The sequence below is a fragment of the Somniosus microcephalus genome, chromosome 9, assembly GCF_052327205.1.
Source record: "Somniosus microcephalus isolate GS21.2 chromosome 9, FLI_Smic_1.0, whole genome shotgun sequence".
NCBI classification, from domain to species: domain Eukaryota; kingdom Metazoa; phylum Chordata; class Chondrichthyes; order Squaliformes; family Somniosidae; genus Somniosus; species Somniosus microcephalus.
Genome location: NC_140995.1, coordinates 172,841,277 through 172,859,440, shown reverse-complemented (window position 1 = coordinate 172,859,440; position 18,164 = coordinate 172,841,277). Strand labels below are relative to the sequence as shown.

At 44.0% G+C, this 18,164-nt stretch overlaps 1 protein-coding gene across 2 annotated transcripts in view; it reads left to right on the top strand.

Annotated features, from left to right (window-relative positions):
- Positions 1–18,164, top strand: part of LOC147112847 (3',5'-cyclic-AMP phosphodiesterase 7B-like) — a 208,092-nt gene that overhangs the window by 174,895 nt on the left and 15,033 nt on the right. Inside the window, exons 6-10 of one of the 2 annotated variants that reach the window (XM_085997544.1) lie at positions 505–600; positions 5,875–5,975; positions 10,750–10,881; positions 12,105–12,196; positions 12,870–13,014. In XM_085997544.1, coding sequence (XP_085853670.1) covers positions 505–600; positions 5,875–5,975; positions 10,750–10,881; positions 12,105–12,196; positions 12,870–13,014 — 566 coding nt within the window. The remainder of the gene's footprint in view (positions 1–504; positions 601–5,874; positions 5,976–10,749; positions 10,882–12,104; positions 12,197–12,869; positions 13,015–18,164) is intronic. The other variant, XM_085997546.1, reaches the window with a different exon arrangement.

Here is an 18,164-nt window from a genome sequence, read left to right as displayed (position 1 = left end):
CTTGCTCCACCTCATTCCCCAGAACCAGATCCAGCAATGCCTCCTTCCTCATTAGGCCGGAAACGCACTGATCAAGAAAGTTCTCTAGAACACAGTCCAGAAATTCTTCCCCCTCTTCATGAGCACAAACAGTTGAAAATACCTGCTAAAGCAATAGGGAAAAAGATTGATCTCTGCTTCAGAACAAGAGAGGAGAGGAGAAAATGTCATAGAACAGCAATAATTTTGAATTCTTCATAGGGACAATCTATTGGAATAACCCCAATGTATAGAGGATACTAACTGAGAAGAACTTACTTTTCTTCAAGGCTGTTTTACTTTTTTCTCTTGTTTCCACCATCAACAAAATTAAAACACAAACCTGCATCCCTATCCAGGAATAATATAACGGTGCACCAACGTGACCCATTACTGGAGAACCTTATAATTTATTGTTGTATTAAATTTCAGTGCTGAAATGTTGTCAATGTCAATTGATTGCTAACTAGCTCTTCCTTATTTCAGGGAATAGTCTTGTCACCCTGTTATGTCACCTGTTTAATCTCCATGGTCTCATTCATCACTTTCAGTTGGATATGGTAAAATTGCACAGATTTTTAGGTAAGTCAAATAAATGTATGGCAGTACCAAATATTTTAATATTTTATATGTAGTGAGTTTAATATTATTGCTGAAGAACTGTTAATGTATTTTTTTTTTTAATATCACAAGAACGATAGTGCCAGGAACACTGCTCCTTGAGTGCTATGGGTGCCTGTAGTACACATTGCTGACTTTGTGCTATAAAGTGAGGCCATCTCATTTAACTAAACTATTGGCGCATGATGTACTGGGGGCATACAGGGGTCAGAGTCAAAACATCTGGTGGCCACAGCTCTTCAAGGGCTGCTGACCACCCTTAAAGGAGAACTGGCTCTAAATTTTAAAAATGGCAGAAGCGAGACGTAGGGGCAATTTTCCCAGCCCCTTGGAGACGGGACAGTTGGCAAAATCGCAAAAAGTGAGGGCAGGTTCGGAACCCGCCTCTGTGCAATTTTGCCGGAGGCGAGTTTGATGGGTGCGATTCGGTCCCGCCTCCATCAGTCGGGAGAGGTAGTTAAGACCCTTAAATAGTCGTTAAGGGCCTCTGTAATCCTATTTTGACAGACCTTTGTTATTTTGCCACATTTTGTGCGTGTTGCACGACCCTCCTAAACCACGCCAGCTGATCCTGGCAGGTTGACAAGTGGGTGGCCTCCTCACAGCTGCAGCTCCACCATTAAAACGGAGCTTTCATCAGGGAGCAGTTGCAGGTGGCAGAACTTTTGTTCCACAGGTCTTTCAGCACTTTTAGCAGGTCTACCGAAGTTGGGGGTTGGTGCTTCTATCTCTCAACTGTGGGACCACCTTGGAAGACCCTCTCCCCGCTTGGACTGAGCACTTCCCCAACGGAGGTATCTGCCAGCAGCATGGGAACCATTTATTTCCTTTCACCATGGACCTCAGATTCAGATGAGGAGCAGCCACGGTAGCAGCAGAACCAGGCAGCTCAGCAGCATCAGCGCCAACGTCCTTCTCACTCACCTGATGCTGCACAGGGCAGAAGGTGCCAGCGCATGGAAGCACGTCGCCGCAGGAGATACCCCAACACAGGGTTTACAGAGGATGAGCTACCTCAACATGAGTGAGCAGCAGTGCCAAAGGAGGCTGAGACTTTCGTGACTGGTTGTCGGAGACATCTGCGCACTGCTGCACCAACACCTGGAGCCCAGAGGAGCGGGTGGACACCCCTTACCAGTGGCCGTCAAAGTCACCACCGCACTCAACTTTTTTGCCCCAGTCTCCTTCCGGGGATTATCAGCAGACAGCAGCGGCATCTCCCGGTCGGCCGCCCACAGTTGCATCATGCAGGTTACCGATGCCCTTTTCGCAAAGGCGCACATTTACATTCACTTCTCAAGGGATCAAGCAAGTGTAACCGTGCGTTCAGTTGGCTTTGCAAATATGGCAGGCTTGCCAATGGTGCAGGGCATCATAGACTGCACACGTGGCCCTTAGGGCACCCCATCAAAACCCAGCTATCTTTGTCAGCCGCAAGGGCTTCCACTCCCTCAACGTACAGCTGGTGTGTAACCACAAGGAGAAGATTCTGCATGTTTGCCCCAAGTTCTGTGGTAGTTGCCATGACTCTTTCATCCTGCGGAACTCTAGTGTTCCTCCGCTCTTCAATCCACCAAACCAACTTAACGGATGGCTCCTTGGTGATAAGGGCTACCCTCCGAAGAAATGGCTAATGACGCCGATCAGGAGGCCAGCTAACGAGGCTGAGAAGCGTTACAACGCCAGCCACATTTCGACCAGATCCATCATTGAGCAAACCATTTGCTTGCTGAAGATGCGATTCCGATGCCTTGACAGATCAGGTGGAGCCCTGCAGTATTCAGCAGCCAGGGTCTCCAGAATGGTCGTGGTCTGTTGTGCACTGCACAACATGGCACAGCGTCGTGGCTTGCAACTTCCTGATGAGCAAGTGGCTCAGTTCATAGCCTCCTCAGATGAGGAGGACCAAGTGTCGGCATATTGACCAGCAGCAGCGGCAGCACACGAGCACATGGCTGCCCGTGATGCAAGGGATGCACTCATCCTGGCCAGATTTGCATAGGTTGCCCATTGTGGCACATAGAAACATAGAAGATAGGAGCAGGAGTAGGCCATTCGGCCCCTTGAGCCTGCTCCGCCATTCAATGAGATCATGGCTGATCATCCAAATTCAGTACCCTGTCCCTGCTTTCTCCCCATATCCCTTGATCCCTTTAGCCTTAAGACATATATTTAATGAATTGACCTCAACTGCCTTCTGTGGTAGAGAATTCCACAGGTTCACCACTCTCTGGGTGAAGAAATTCCTCCTCATTTCTGTCGTAAATGGCTTATCCCTTATCTTTAGACTGTGACCCCTGGTTCTGGACTCCCCTGCCATCGGGAACATCCTTCCTGCATCTAGTCTGTCCAGTCCTGTTAGAATTTTATAAGTTTCAATGAGATCCCCTCTCATTCTTCGAAACTCCAGCGACTATAAGCCCAATCGACCCAATCTTTCCTCATATGTCATTCCTGCCATCCCAGGTATCAGTCTGGTGAATCTTCGCTGCACTCCCTCCATGGCAAGAACATCCTTCCTCAGATAAGGCGGCCAAAACTGCTCACCAAGGCCGTGTACAACTGCAGCAAGACCTTGCTCCTGTACTCGAATCCTCTCGCTATGAAGGCCAACATACCATTTGCCTTCTTAACCGCCTGCTGCACCTGCATGCTTACCTTCAGCGCCTGGTGCACAAGGACACCCAGGTCTTGTTGCACTTCCCCTTCTCCCAATCTATTGCTGTTCAGATAATAATCTGCCTTCCTATTTTTGCCACCAAAGTGGATAACTTCGCATTTATCCACATTATACTGCATCTGCCATGTATCTGCCCAATCACCCAACCTGTCCAAATCATATTGGAGTTTCTCGGCATCCTCCTCACAGCACACACGCCCACCCAGCTTTGTGTCATCTGCAAACTTGGAGATATTACATCTAGTTCCCTCGTCTAGATCATTAATATATATTGTGAATAGCTGGGGTCCTAGCACCGATCCCTGTGGTACCCCACTAGTCACTGCCTGCCACTCGGAAAAAGACCCGTTTATTCCAATTCTTTGCTTCCTGTCTGCCAGCCAGTTCTCTATCCAAGTCAGTACCTTACCCCCAATCCCATGTGCTTTAACTTTACACGCTAATTTCTTATGCGGGACCTTATTGAAAGCCTTCTGAAAGTCCAAATACACCACATCCACTGGTTCTCCCTTATCTATTCTACCAGTTACATCCTCAAAAAATTCCAGTAGATTAGTCAAGCACGATTTACCTTTTGTAAATCCATGTTGACTTTGTCCGATCCTGTCACTGTTTTCCAAGTGCTCTGCTATTACATCTTTTATAATGGACTCTAGCATTTTCCTCACTACCGATGTCAGGCTTACCGGTCTATAATTCCCCGTTTTCTCTCTACCACCTTTTTTGAATAGTGGGGTTACATTAGCTACCCTCCAATCCATGGGAACTGTTCCAGAGTCTATCGAATTTTGGAAGATGACCAGCAATGCAGCTACTATTTCTAGGGCCACTTCCTTCAGTACCCTAGGATGTAGATTATCAGGCCCTGGGGATTTATCGGCCTTCAATCCCATCAATTTCCCTAACACCATTTCCCTACAAATACTGATTTCATTCAGTTCCTCCCTCTCATTAGACCCTATGTTCCCCGACATCTCTGGGAGGTTACTTGTGTCCTCCTTTGTGAAGACAGAACCAAATTATGCATTTAATTGGTCTGCCATTTCTTTGTTCCCCATTATAAATTCCCCTGATTCTGACTGCAAGGGACCTACGCTTGACTTCACCAATCTTTTTCTCTTCACATATCTATGGACAGTAATGTCATTTGTGACTTTGATTTTAGCCATTTCAGTGCTATGGCTGGGGTGGAAACTTGATTGGAGACATTCAGATATGGAGTTGCAGGAAAAATGATTTGAGAGGCGACAACATATTCAGAGACTCTGGGGAGGAAAGGGAGTTTGGAGATGGAGCAGGAGTTTGCAAGGACAGAGAGTCAAGGGTACATTTTTTGAGGAAGGTGATGACAGCGGTTTTGAAAGGGAATGTGGACCGTACCTGAGGCGAGGGAACTATTTACAATGTTAGCTAGCATGGGAGCCAGGCAGGGAGATTCGATGGTCAACAGTTTAGTGGGAATGGGGTCAACGGAGCAGGAGGGTGAGTCTCATGGACAAGATAAACTTTGAGAGGACATGAGAGGAGACAGGAGAGAAACTAGAGAAAGATGCAAGTTCAGGGCTAGACCAGTGGGTAGCCTTGGAATAGGTTTGGCTTGGTGGGCTCTACAACCCCATTTAAGGGTATTAGGCCTAATATACATAGTTTTCAGGGCCTTAATGAACCTAGCACACATGTGCAGGCTGTCATTGCTACATACACTCCTGGGGTGCATTATAATACATTGTGCACATTAGGTGCTTAGCACTCCTCATTGCCCTGTAATGTGGAGCACCAACACCTGAGGTACAACAACACAAGGGGTGCAATCTTAAACTTTTATACCAACTTGTAATTTGGTCAACAATCCAGCTTGACGTTTTTTCTTCTATGTATGTTGGGTTTCCATTTGAGAAGAAAAACAATTAAGGTACGTGCCACTGATTTTGGGTGGACCATCTTTTGTGTTGGGTATCATCTCTTCTTGGGCCAGGCTATTACTTATTCACCTGGGTCAAGCTATTTTCCTCTGTGGTTCAGAGTTGCACGAAAGTGACTTGGGTTAATTTGTTTTTTGTTTTCTTCCCGGTGTGAAAGTACATTTGTAATTGAATGTATTTTTTTTTAAAAAGACAACAAATTGGAAACAGGCGTCAGTTCATCCTCATAACTGCTGGATTCTTAGTCTTAGCCACGTTACTACAGGTAGGTGTAGCGTTTATGGTAGGCAATTCCCTACCTGGGAAGGCAAAATTGGGGAGTCGTCTCTGGTGACACTCTTGCACATTCTCGTAGCTGGTTCAGAATGGCATTAGTGGAAGCTCGAGTGTAGTTTGTAGTTGGTGCATGACCCTGGGAAAAAACTGAGGAAGATTAACCTCTCATTTTAAAAGAAAACTGGTTTACACTCATTTATAAAGTACCATGCAATCTATTTTTGTGACCCATCTTCATTCTGCCAACTACCTGTTTTTAAAAAAAACACATGAAAGTTTTACACTTGTGCAGCTGCTGCCTCAGACTTTATGGTGGCCACTTTGTAACTAACTTGTACGTGTTTTTTCCCCAACCAGTTATGATTCAAGAGGATTATCACAGCCAAAACCCATATCACAATGCTGTTCATGCTGCTGACGTGACTCAGGCAATGCACTGCTATCTAAAAGAACCAAAGGTATGAATGAATCTTCTTTACAATTAACTACAAACAAAAAAGGCTTTATAAAAAAAAAAGTTACCCAAAAGCTAGTCACAGGGCAGCACAGGCTTGGAAGCAACATTTTTTCCTGCTGTATTGGGCTTCAGATTTGTTTGTTTTTAAAAAGGCTAGATGAGGTTTGTATCAACTGCATTGTTTAACTGACAGGTTCATCAAACCAAAAATGCAGCCATGTTTTCTTGTGACCGAGTTGTGTCAAAGGACAGTCCCACTAGTGAGTAAAGTTCTGAACATTCATGATTCAATATTGTACCAGAGTTTTCAAAAATACATGCGACATGATCATATTACAGTTTACCCTGGTTAAAAAGTTGTTCAACTTCTAAACTGTTGCAATTTTACTGACATCAGCATGTTACCTCAACAATATGGATGTCTGGCAGAATCAATAGTTTTACCTCAATAAAACCTTATCAGTGTAAATTAAGGTGAAACCATTTTCCTAACCCCTCTCCATTCACATTAGATACACTGTACTGCAGAAAAAAGATTTGGATTTTTCCAGTAGTAACAGACATTGACAAAAAATTACCTACTTTTGCCTGATTTTGTTTTATATATAGAAATACCTTTCCTGATGTTTTAGAATCAGATTACTGTAATATGAACATGAATTGAGTTGTTAAATTCAAGTTGTATTCGAATCTAGTTTTGTCATTACATCTTGATTATAATGGATTAAAATGAAGTCAAAAGACAATAACCAGCTGGGCCATTGGGTAATGTAAATCGTTTAAGGCGGTGAGTAGCAGAGCAATGCAGACCAAGAGGTTTTATTGTGCTGAGTTAGCCGATATCAGTTGGGCGGTACCAGGAGCACTAAAATTTGCCCGAGTGTTCCTAAATTAGCATGAGGAAAATTGGCCAGGGTTTCTGCCCCTGCTAGAAGTGCACCATATGTGACAACATTGGTAGAGGACAGGATCAGATTTAGTTGCAATGTTGCTGCTGTCGAATAGCCTGCTAATATTCACTGTGCAAGCTTGCATGTGAAGAATGACTACTTGGGTAAGAGGTACTGGAGAGCGTTTGAGACCCATGGAATCATACCGCAGCAAGGAGATCACACCTTCAGCATAGCTGAAGGGAAAAAGAGAAAATTGACACAGGGTAAAAGGGGGTAAGATTGTTTCGATTTATATCTGCTAATTTGATTCAGGAAAGTGTTGGGCAGTAAAGCATGACTGCGGCTCCTCCGCTAGCTCAGCGAGTTTATCCGGTGAGAAGCCGAGCCATACAAAGCAGGAAAGTACCGGGGGTGGGGTGGGGGGAGAAATTCATTATAGCCTCGTTTGGGGCGCTAACTTTTAAAAGATGAAAAAATTAGCGCCAGGCGCTGATGTTTTTCAACTTTAAAAAAGTTCAGTTTTGCGCTTCAGGAAGGAAATGGAGCGCTGAATCAAGCTCTCCACTTCCTTCCTAGCGCGCAGCAGGCGGGGCGGTAGGTGATGGGCCGTGCAGCGCTGCCACGTTGGAAAGCTCCTTCTTTCCCTTAAAGGAAAGGGCCGTCGCTGCAGGCTCTGCAAGAGGAAACCTTACCTAGTCCCCGACGTCAGCCACGATCCGGCCTGATCAGCCCCATGCACTGCAGCAATGTGCCGGGCTTATTGATCGCTGGCGAAGAAAAATGAAAAAAACCCAGAAAGAGCATTTGAGAATTTTTTCCACTTCCACTCGCCCCCGAAGTGCCTGGCCTCTCAATGGATGCCTCCTGCAGCTGCTGGTGTTTTCGCCCGGCGATGCTGCAGGGGGCGGAAATGAAGTTTGAGTCCGGGTGCTACTGGGGCGATGCGCACACCGATGACGTCACGATCCCTGGGCACAGGAGATCGGGGTGCAACGCCGTACCGCCACTGCAAACCTCCCACCGAATATAGCGGGAGTCGATCTTCTCGGTCGGTAAGTGATTAGCGCCCCAGAGGCGATAACGGGAGACGCTAAAGTGCCCAATTTCTCGTCCCAGATTTCATTTCCCAATTTATGCTGTATTAGCTTTTCTTAGCCAGGACAACAGTTGGCTGCTACAATTGGTCTCAGTGCTCTGGGTTAGCAAAGAATGCTATGAACAGCTATAAAGCTAAGCTTTAGTGTGGAGATTTAGGCCAGTAAACACTGGTGTAACATAAGCCCTCTCGGACTTTATGTTCCTAATGTTAGTTTCTACCCAGCAAAATTAATGACGTGCATGTATGGACACTGAATGAGCACAGGTTCAGGTCTGGCAGTGATGAGCCCCCTACTTGCTAACACTCACTATCAGAACTCACATGAATAATGGCCACTAGGGGTCAGGGAGCAGCAAGCACTGATGGAACTGTACCCTAGCAAGGAATCAACACGTTCTGAAGAGGGAAGGAAACTGGTGGACAATAATTTTTAATAGAGACACTGAAGCCCTGCTGTGCAAACAGTTGAAATGCCTAATAAACAGCCGTTCTTTCTGACATCAGTCTGGATAACATAAATGTTGTGCAGATACTTGCTACTTGGTGCACACTCCTACTTCTGACCATGTATTTCAAAGCAGCATAAGAATTTTATCCGCAATCTGTAAATAGTTGCCGAGTGCAGTGTCAGAATCCGCTATCAGACTCTGGGGCAGATTTGCTGTTTTGCATTTGGGTATTAAATAATCACCCAAAGCGAAAGATGAAAAGCTGCCCCAGAGTTTTCAGACAACAGGGGGTGAGAGTAGTGTGGCGACTTGATGCCACTTGCCCATTTGTACTTGTCTCGTATTTAATACAGATAGATTTAAAAGGCTTACTCGTGTTATTACTGCAAACCACAGAGCAGTGCCCAGAGTGACCTACTGAAGTTACTCCAGCTAAAAATGTAAACAAGGTAATGGTCATTATAATGGCTGGAACCTGTTTCCACGATTTCCCACAAACAATCTTACGGCTTTACTTAAACATGTCTAATTTGATTGCTGTGCTGGTACAATGTTGTTCAATGTTTACAGGTCCACTGTTGCATGCAGTTATACTTGTTCGTTTCTGGTCTAATTTAATTGAAGTTGAGTGAAATCACAGCAGTAGTTAGTAACCTCTGTTATCTAGAAATAGATAACTAGCCCCTAAAGGGATTGAGGACACATCAGGTTATCTTATTCATATTGTACCAAATCTGCATTCACTCAAGTAAAATCATCTCAAGCACAGATGAAGTTCAGTCCGAAGTGACTCTGGAGCTGGGAACTTTGATCCATTCATACCAGGGTATTTCACTTCCTGAAATATAAAGCCCGAGAGGGCTTATGTTACACCAGTGTTTACTGGCCTAAATCTCCACACTAAAGCTTAGCTTTATAGCTGTTCATAGCATTATTTTGTAAGGCAATTTTAAAGGGCATGGGGAAAGGGCAGGGTAATTGGACTGTGGAGAGCATTTTCAAAGAGCTTGTGTGGGGACAATAGGACTTTTTTTTTAAAAAGCAGATAAGTTACAGGGTTGCATCAGGTCAGGGATATTGTTCAAATCTAGAGATTGTATTGATAAATAAATAAACAACTGCAAATACTAAAAATCAGAAATAAAAACAAAATACTGTAAGTACACAACAGTCCATCAGCACCTAAAAAGAGAATAGACAGGTTAACATTTGGGTGTTCTGACAAATGATTTACACCCAAAGCATTCATCTCTGTTCTGCTGCACATTTCCATCTTTTTTTATTGCAAGAGGTCCTATTAATGCTGCATAAGGTGCGCATGCACGCACACTTCGCGAGATGCACTCCAAGTGGCATGAACACCTGCTTAGGGTATTTAAATTAAGGGTCCTTTTCCTGACTCGTGAACCTTAGCGGGGTCAGCACCAGAGGCCCCAGGTGGGTGAATCCTGGTACTTACACCAGGTATTTGGCTAGTATCTAAAGGTGTGTTCAAGATTTTACATTACAAATCAAGACGGTCGGAAATCAATTAATTTGATTTCCTCCAGGTTTGCCATTTGAGTTTCAATGCATTATCCCAAGATATCCAGCAATACATAGAATCATAGAATGGTTACAGCACAGAAGGAGGCCATTCGGCCCGTCGAGCTCGTGCGGGCTCTCTGCAAGAGCACCTCAGCTAGTCCTGCTTCCCCGCCCTTTCCCCATAGCCCTACAAGAATGAACAAATGAAGATTTCTACCATTAGCTCCAAGCTGGAAGTCCATAATGTTGCAACTTTTTTAAAGTCAAATATTGGCATGTAGACACAGACTGAATTTAAACAAATAAGGCTGATAACCCCCAACCTAATATGCTGCCCAGAATGCTTCCTTTCATGCACTGTCAGGCCACAGAATCCATAGTTAGGCTCTTAACTAGTACAGAACAGATGTTTTCTGCTGTCTGCAAAACCTGTCAGGGTCCTGATGAATATTATCATTATTGATGACTCAATATTCGTCCCCTGTTTATGCAAGTACAGCAAGAGACTTGTTATGTAACTAGTTTGAGGTGCATAATTAGGCTAGTATGCAAGTATATGACATTAAGAGGGTGTTCTATAGTCACTCTATACAGGCTGGAAAATACACTTCACAAAAACACCATCCACCCAACCCTACAGAAATCCTGAGTTCCTGTCAACATGATTATATGTGTACATGTGATTATATTCAAGGGCTTTTATTGTTGGAATACGATCAGCTACCACAGCATGATATTTATCAATGGTTTAAAGAATTATAAGTATGTTCTAATCATTTTCCCATGTTATTTTTACATTTATTAAAGCTTGCCCGGTTTTTGACACCACTTGATATCATGCTTGGTTTGATGGCAGCTGCAGCGCATGATGTTGATCACCCAGGATTCAACCAGCCTTTTCTAATCAAAACCAAACACCATCTAGCCAGCTTATACCAGGTGAACATTGTAACTAATTGTTCTTTTGCCAGTTTATATATAGTAATGGTCATAAATGGCAGCTCATTTCAATAATGTGACAGATGTGTCAAATTATTTCTTGTTTATTGCATTATTAATTACTGTACAAGCAATATTTTGTCACTGTGATTGCTTGATGTTGCTATAGTTAGCCCATCATCAGAGTGAGCTTGATTGCTATTAGTTTAAAGATTTCATGATCCATAAATATCCAAACATTTGATTACAAGGAGTTGCAAAGTGAAACAAAAATAAGCCCATTAGTAGTTTCATTTACATTATTTGCTTCCTGACCAATAATTTTGCACCATTTTTCTTGTATTTGAGCACATTTTTTGGCTATCATTATCAACAGCAAGCTTTGCCAAGCCACACATAGCACGACCACATATGGAGTAAAGCTCTTCCTAGTCCAACATTCTGCCTTAACCCTAACTTTGGAAGAGCACCCTTTATCGTATCAGTACGGTTTTTCGGAGTGAGATTGGCATTTATTATGGAATTGTATACAGATAGTTTTGTTCTGAAACCCATACTCACTAGATTTAAACTGCTCATATTAATTTTATTTAGAACTATTACAGTCATGAAATGTTTATCCCAATAGTTTGTGCTGAATTCAAACACAGATGATAGATGTGTTCAAACTTATTGTGTCACCAAGTCCCTGATGTAATTCAGCATGTTTTTAAAAGGCAGTAGAGCTGTCATAAAAGGACTAGAGCTGATACAGGAGAGTGATGCCGCAAGACATGTGGCCAGATGCAGGCATTAGTTGTCAAATAGCTTACAAATAGACCCATAAGCACTACCTAACTTAGCGTGCTAATTTAAGTATACTCTTTTAGGAGCATTTCAGTACATGAGCTCTTCTTTCACAGCTCTTCACATTGTGAGTTCCCTATCTCAGCTGTACTATCGGAGAGGTGCTGAGCAGAGGTGAAGTTCTTTTCCAAACTAGAGGAGCAATTAGTACGGGAACCAGCGCTATTTCTTTCTCCCGTCCCCTTCTTAGCGGAGGCCAAATGTAGCAATCCTACTGTTGCCCCGATTGAGATCCACTAACTCAGCACAAACCAGGTTCATAGCAGGAGTCTTCTGGTCTCAATGGCTTAGTATTACAGTGGGTCAATCATTTACTCACTAGGCCATCACAGAAATAAAGAATGTGTTTCATTTATTTTAATTCCCTCTCTTTTCAGAATATCTCTGTACTGGAGAATCACCACTGGAGATCTACAGTTGGGATGCTCCGAGAATCAGGGCTGCTGGCTCATCTGCCTGTGGAAATGATGTGAGTAATGTTTATTTGTAGCCATTCAATACACTCTAGTAAAAAAAAAGTGTACCCTTGATAGTTAATAAAGGCTAATGATTAAGAGCAGCACTCAATTATGTATTGAGTGTGATCTGGGAAGTGAACCAAATTTTCAATTGCTTGTTGAATACGTGATGGTAAAATATGACTTGGAAACCACATCAAATATTTTAGGTATTGCTTTTGTTTTTTACTTCTCGTTGCAATGTATTGGGATGCAGTAGAATATGTTTTGGCTCCATTACACCCCATAAATGAGCACAATCAGAACAGAGAAAAACATCAATAATTTGTTATTCACTTTAACACTGGTATACTTGTGTATTGTTCAACTCATTTCAACTTGGAAAAGGTACTTTCATCTCAAAGGCAATCATCATATATGCACAACAGATAAAGTTGGCTGATAGGAGGTAAGTCACAGAAGCCTTCCCTCCAATTCCTCCTCTCTGTGGGGAAGCACTGCACTCTGAAAGACACTTCCTCATTGCTGAAAGGCTGAGGTCAAGAATATTGCAGGTGTGAACCTGCATGCCACCAATTCTGAAGCACAAGGTGCTATGCCACCATGATTCCCATATTTCTTTTGTTTTGCTTTTTTCAATGAAAACATCCACTTTGATAAAATAACAATCTCTTTTTATTACAGACAAGACATTGAGCAACAGTTAGGATCTCTCATTCTGTCCACGGATATTAGCCGACAAAATGAGTTTCTTACAAGAATGAAAAGTCATTCAGACAACAGGGATTTATCATTGGAGGATGCAGATCATAAACACTTCATACTGCAGGTAGGTTATTGGCCAAACATAATGGCCTAGAAATTCAGTTAAGGCCCGCCAGCAGGCTAACGCCCAAAAGTTAGCGCTGCGCGCGGAGCCAGGTGCGCCCATCAGATATTCGGCTTTTGCGCCCCAAGTCGGAACCGGGCGCTATTCCAGGGTGTGCCCGCCCCCACTTGGGGCGCTGAAACTGAATTTCAGCGCTCTAGGTGCCGCTGCGCCACCCGATGCGGTGCGGCAGGCTGCGGTACTGCAGGCCTCCTCCTTCTCTTAAGGTGGAGGTGCCTGCAACGGGGAGATCGCCGCTGGATTGTGCCGGCAAATGAGCCCGGCACCACGGAGAAGTGCCGGGCTCACGGAAAGCAGCCGGCAATGCCGCGGGGGGGGGGGGCGGTGGAGGAGGCCGGGGAAGGAGGTGCGGGCAGGCGGCCGCCGAAAAAGCGGCCGGCCACACCTCCACCTTAAAGCGCCCCAGTAGCGCAGCAGTACGGCCCCGTTTTTCAATCGCTGTTTGCGGCCGCTGCAGAAGAGGCGGCCGCAACTAAATATGGGGTTTGGGCCGGAAGCGGGGCGGAACCGGGGCACTGCGCACACCGATGACGTCATCGGTGTCGGCGCAGCGCTACCGGCTACCACCGCCATTACTGCAGCACTGAATATCAGCGCACCCTCTTACACTGGCGCAGAAACCCTATTTGGGCGGTAACTGGGCGCAAAGCCCACTGAATTTCTAGCCCAATATTTTGCTATTCTAATAAACAAACTGATTATCCCTAAAACACCAGTTTAGTTCTGAATGTCTGAAAAGGACAACTGTTGCTTTTAGTAGCATTGGCGGTCAAATCAGTCATTTTGTGATTGTGTCAGCAATAATAAACGGTTTTTGCTCTCAGCCTTGATCTTGCTCTCTCTCATACTTTTGCATTATATGCTTGGCATCAACATTGTGTTCCAAAAAGAAAGTATTCTATTTCCTAGCATTGATACTCCACATCTTCACCTTCAACAAGAATTTGTCCCCCAGAAAGTGTTTCAAAAATCAAAAATACTCGATTATAATCTCAATGATTTCTTTACATTGTTCTTGTTCCTCCTTTTCCACTTTACTATTTGAAGTTTTTCAAAATTCAACAATTGAAGGCATGTTAAAATGTGGGCCAAATTTCATGCACTAAAAGTACATATATTTGCTGTTATATTTTCTAATCCATCTGAATTACAGCATTTTATGGTAACGCTGCTTGGGGTTGGCGAGGAGAAAAAGATTGGGATTATTCTGCTATACATGGAGATGTTATACCAAACCACTGTAAGCTGCCTCAAAGTGAGGCATTGCAGAAAAGATAACGGGGGTGTAAGTGCTAGAATATGCCCACTGGTGACCTCATTTAAATATTGTCGGCAAGCGCCTGCCTGATAGGCCAGTAATTATGGCAGATGCTGGCCATTCCTGGGAAAGATCCCCCTATCTCCACCACACACAATGACCCCCCCGACACACACACCGATTCCCCCCCCCCCCCCCCCCCACACAATGAAAATGACTGTACCAAAGCCCCAGCTTGCACCCTTTTTCAGGGGGCCTTGAATTGAAAATTGGCTTTTTTGACCTTGATGCAGTTTTGAAACTGCATGTGGGGGTACATCCTGGCCAAAAAAAAAAACAATGACCATAAAATTATTAGATTTAACTTGACCAACAAATCAATGCTGCTAAAAATGTAATGTTAGAGCCATTGCCCTTTTGCACACACTTGTTCATTATGCCCAAGCTACATTGCATACTTTTCTTGCAGGTGGAAATGCAGCTGAGGAACAGCAAACAGATACTGAGACAGGCCAAGGTGCTCCTCTGCTTTGAGGGGTTTCTCAGTGGGCCCAGCGGCTGTGGCCAAGGCTCTTCTTAAATTGTTAACCTTATCTATGCACGGACACAACACATTAATTAGTCTGAGAGTCTTTAGTTGTAGATAAGGTCTTGTTCAAGCTAGTACCAGGTTTAATTTGAAAACATCTGGTAATAGTAGGATGTATGAATCCTTTGTATCTAAGATTTTCCAGCATGTGAGGATTAACCCTTTTAACTTTCCAGAACGCTTGTTGTTTTCCTATGGGTAACTACCATTGTTGATGGGCACTTGCCAATACGTATAGTCCTTCTGTGGTCTTTGATAGTAATACATTAGCTTTTATGTTCTCATTTTATTTAATTAAGGGCTTCTCCATGCAGCTCTGCAAGCATCCATTTCAGGCACCTGGTGTAGAGTGGCTCCACTGGGGTGACATCAGAATAGGGAATCACCCGATAGTGCTTCCACCTCACTGAAGGGGACTGTTTATGCAACTCTGAAGACTTGCAGTTCAGTTTTCCTTGTTCCTTTCTACAGTCTCCACAGAGTATTAACTTTTACTTGGAGATTTAAAAAATAAGGAAGATCACATCTGTGACTGATCCCTGAGAGACCAGAGAAGGAATCCCTTTTCTGTGGAAACAGATGAACTGAAATAGAGAAGATCACCCCATCATGTCCTCTCCATACTATGCTGCCTGAAATGGATGTTTACATGGTTTTGCAGTTACTGCAAGATATTACAAAGACCAAAGAAAAATGATGTAGCAGTCAAGAGTGACCTTCCATGTAAGTTTCACACTACAGGCATACATTATGTTGTATTCATATCAGCAGTTTTTAATTGAAAATATATGCTTTCTGTGACTTTTCCTTAAACAAGCAGTAATTTATTTCATGGTTTTAGATTGGTTTATAATTCATTATCTATATCTGTGGAGCCAGATAACCTGCAACTTACGAGAATATTGGGCCAGAAATTCGCGGCCAGAAGCGTGAGTACGGTCGGGGTACTCATGCATTTGGCCGTTGGAAATGCCGGCGTTCAGCAGGAACAGCGCATGCGGGGAACGCCGGCATTTCCAGACCCGAGGTCTATTCACAGCGCGTGCGACTGCACAGGCAGCGCTTGCGCAGTGAACTTTGTGGATTTCAATGATGGATTCAGTGAGGGTAAGTCCTTAGAAGTTACACTTGAAAAAAGCAAGTGTAAAGTTGTTCATTGGCTGCGGAGGAAGATATATTTTATCGTGGAGCTTCTGAAATGCAATATTTTTGTTTGGGAAAGGGAGGGAAGTTATTTTAAGAAATTTTAAGTAAGTTTTAAAGTTAAAATTTTTTATTTTTTTATTTTTTTAAAAAAGGGTTTTCAGAACGGTAGGTAGAAGGAGCAATTGTGGCTGTGTGAATGGAATGTGAGAATGAGTTATGTATGTATGTCCACATATATTCCTTTACGTATATGTATGTATGTTTTATATTCCTTTACTAATGTGTATGAATGTATGTTTTTAATTATGATTTTCCAATAAGTTACTTTCTCTGAAAGTCATAATTAAATAATACATTCATACACATAAGTAAAGGAATATATACATAACACGCAAAGGAATATATACAGACATACATACTTTCAGAAGCTCCACGATAATAAATATCTTCCTCTGCAGCCTCTGGAGCAACTGTACCCATGCTTTTTTCATGTGTAAGTTGTAATGACTTGACCTCACTGAAAGCATTAATGAAAGCGGCGAATTATACTGCGCACGCGCTGCCTGTGCAGTCGCACGCGTTCTACCTCTGAACCCCTTCGTTCAGACAGGAAATGCCGGTTTTCCCCACATGCACTGTGCATGCTGAAAACCGGCATTTCATCCGGCCAGATGCGTAAGTACCCCGACCGTACTCGCGCATTTGGAAGGGAATTACTGGGCCAACATTTTACATGTCAATAAAATGAAAAATTTAACAATTGCACGACTTGCCCCCTCGCATCTGCGACTGAGGGTCCAAGGAGGTGCATTGCGCAAGAGGTCATCATCGTACGTATCCTCACACTGTTCCCTTTGGGGAACTGTAGGAAGTGGTGGAAGGATTTATGGCCGTGATTAACGCTCATTCTGTGACCGTAACCATCTTTGAACCAGCCATTAGGGTGGTTAGTCCTATGGCGGGAGGGTTTTACGGGCTCCCACAACCCATCTGAGGGGGGGGGGCCACCAACACCCACGGACGCAAGTATCCCGCTGGATGTCCACCCAGAATTTAAAGTTGGAGCTCCGACTCCACTTGCCGGGACTGTCTGGAGTGGGGTTCAAAACCCTACTCCTTCTGGCCCAGCGGCGGGGATGCTTACTGCTACACAAAAGGCCCACTCCGCACAAAAGGTGACACCCATACGTTTCCTGCGCCTTTTCCCTCCCCGTGACTGGAGCCCTATGCTGCCATTTCACGTTGCTAATCGGATTGGGCCTTTGTCATAGCGGTAGGATCCCCGCCGCTGGGCCAGATCAGGGTAGGGTTTCGAACCCCGCTCCAGACAGTCCCGGCAAGTGGAGTCGGAGCTCCGGCTCTAAATTCTGGGTTGACATCCAGTGGGATATTTGCGTCCGTGGGTGTGGGTGGCCCCCCCTCCTTGTATAGCTTGTGGGAGCCCGTAAAACCCTCCCGCCATAGGACTAACCGCCCTAATGGCTGGTTCAAAGATGGTTACGGTCACGGAATGAGCGTTAATCATGGCCATAAATCCTTCCACCACTTCATACAGTTCCCCAAAGGGAACAGTGTGAAGACACGTATGACGACGACATTGCTAAATAAATAAATGGAATTAAAAAAATTCTTTTAGGGCTTTTAAAAGTCTTTAAATTGCTTTAATTCTCTTTAAAACTACTTCAGATTACTCAAAATAATGTAAACATTTTAAAAAGTTTATAAAAGTTACCAAAATCTTCAAAAAACTTCCAAAAACCTATTTAAACTGCTGCTTTGCATGTAAAAATGCTTAGCAGCTTGACAGAAACATTGGGGGCATGTCCAGTGAAACTGAGACCTCAAGGGGCGTGTCTCACTTGCACTGCACGCTCCTGGCTTCGCGCTGGCTGCACTCCTGGGCGGCGTGACATCATACGCTGCCCGGGATTCTTCTTTTTCAAACACCAAGTCCAGGCGTCCCTGGAGCTGATCGGCAGTAGCGCGGGGTAAGTGCATATACGGGGCTTGCACACGCGGCAAGCCCCGTTCACCAATTTCTGGCCCATTATCTGTTGTGACAGCCTGCTTTCAAAAAACACACTAAAAATCTTACAA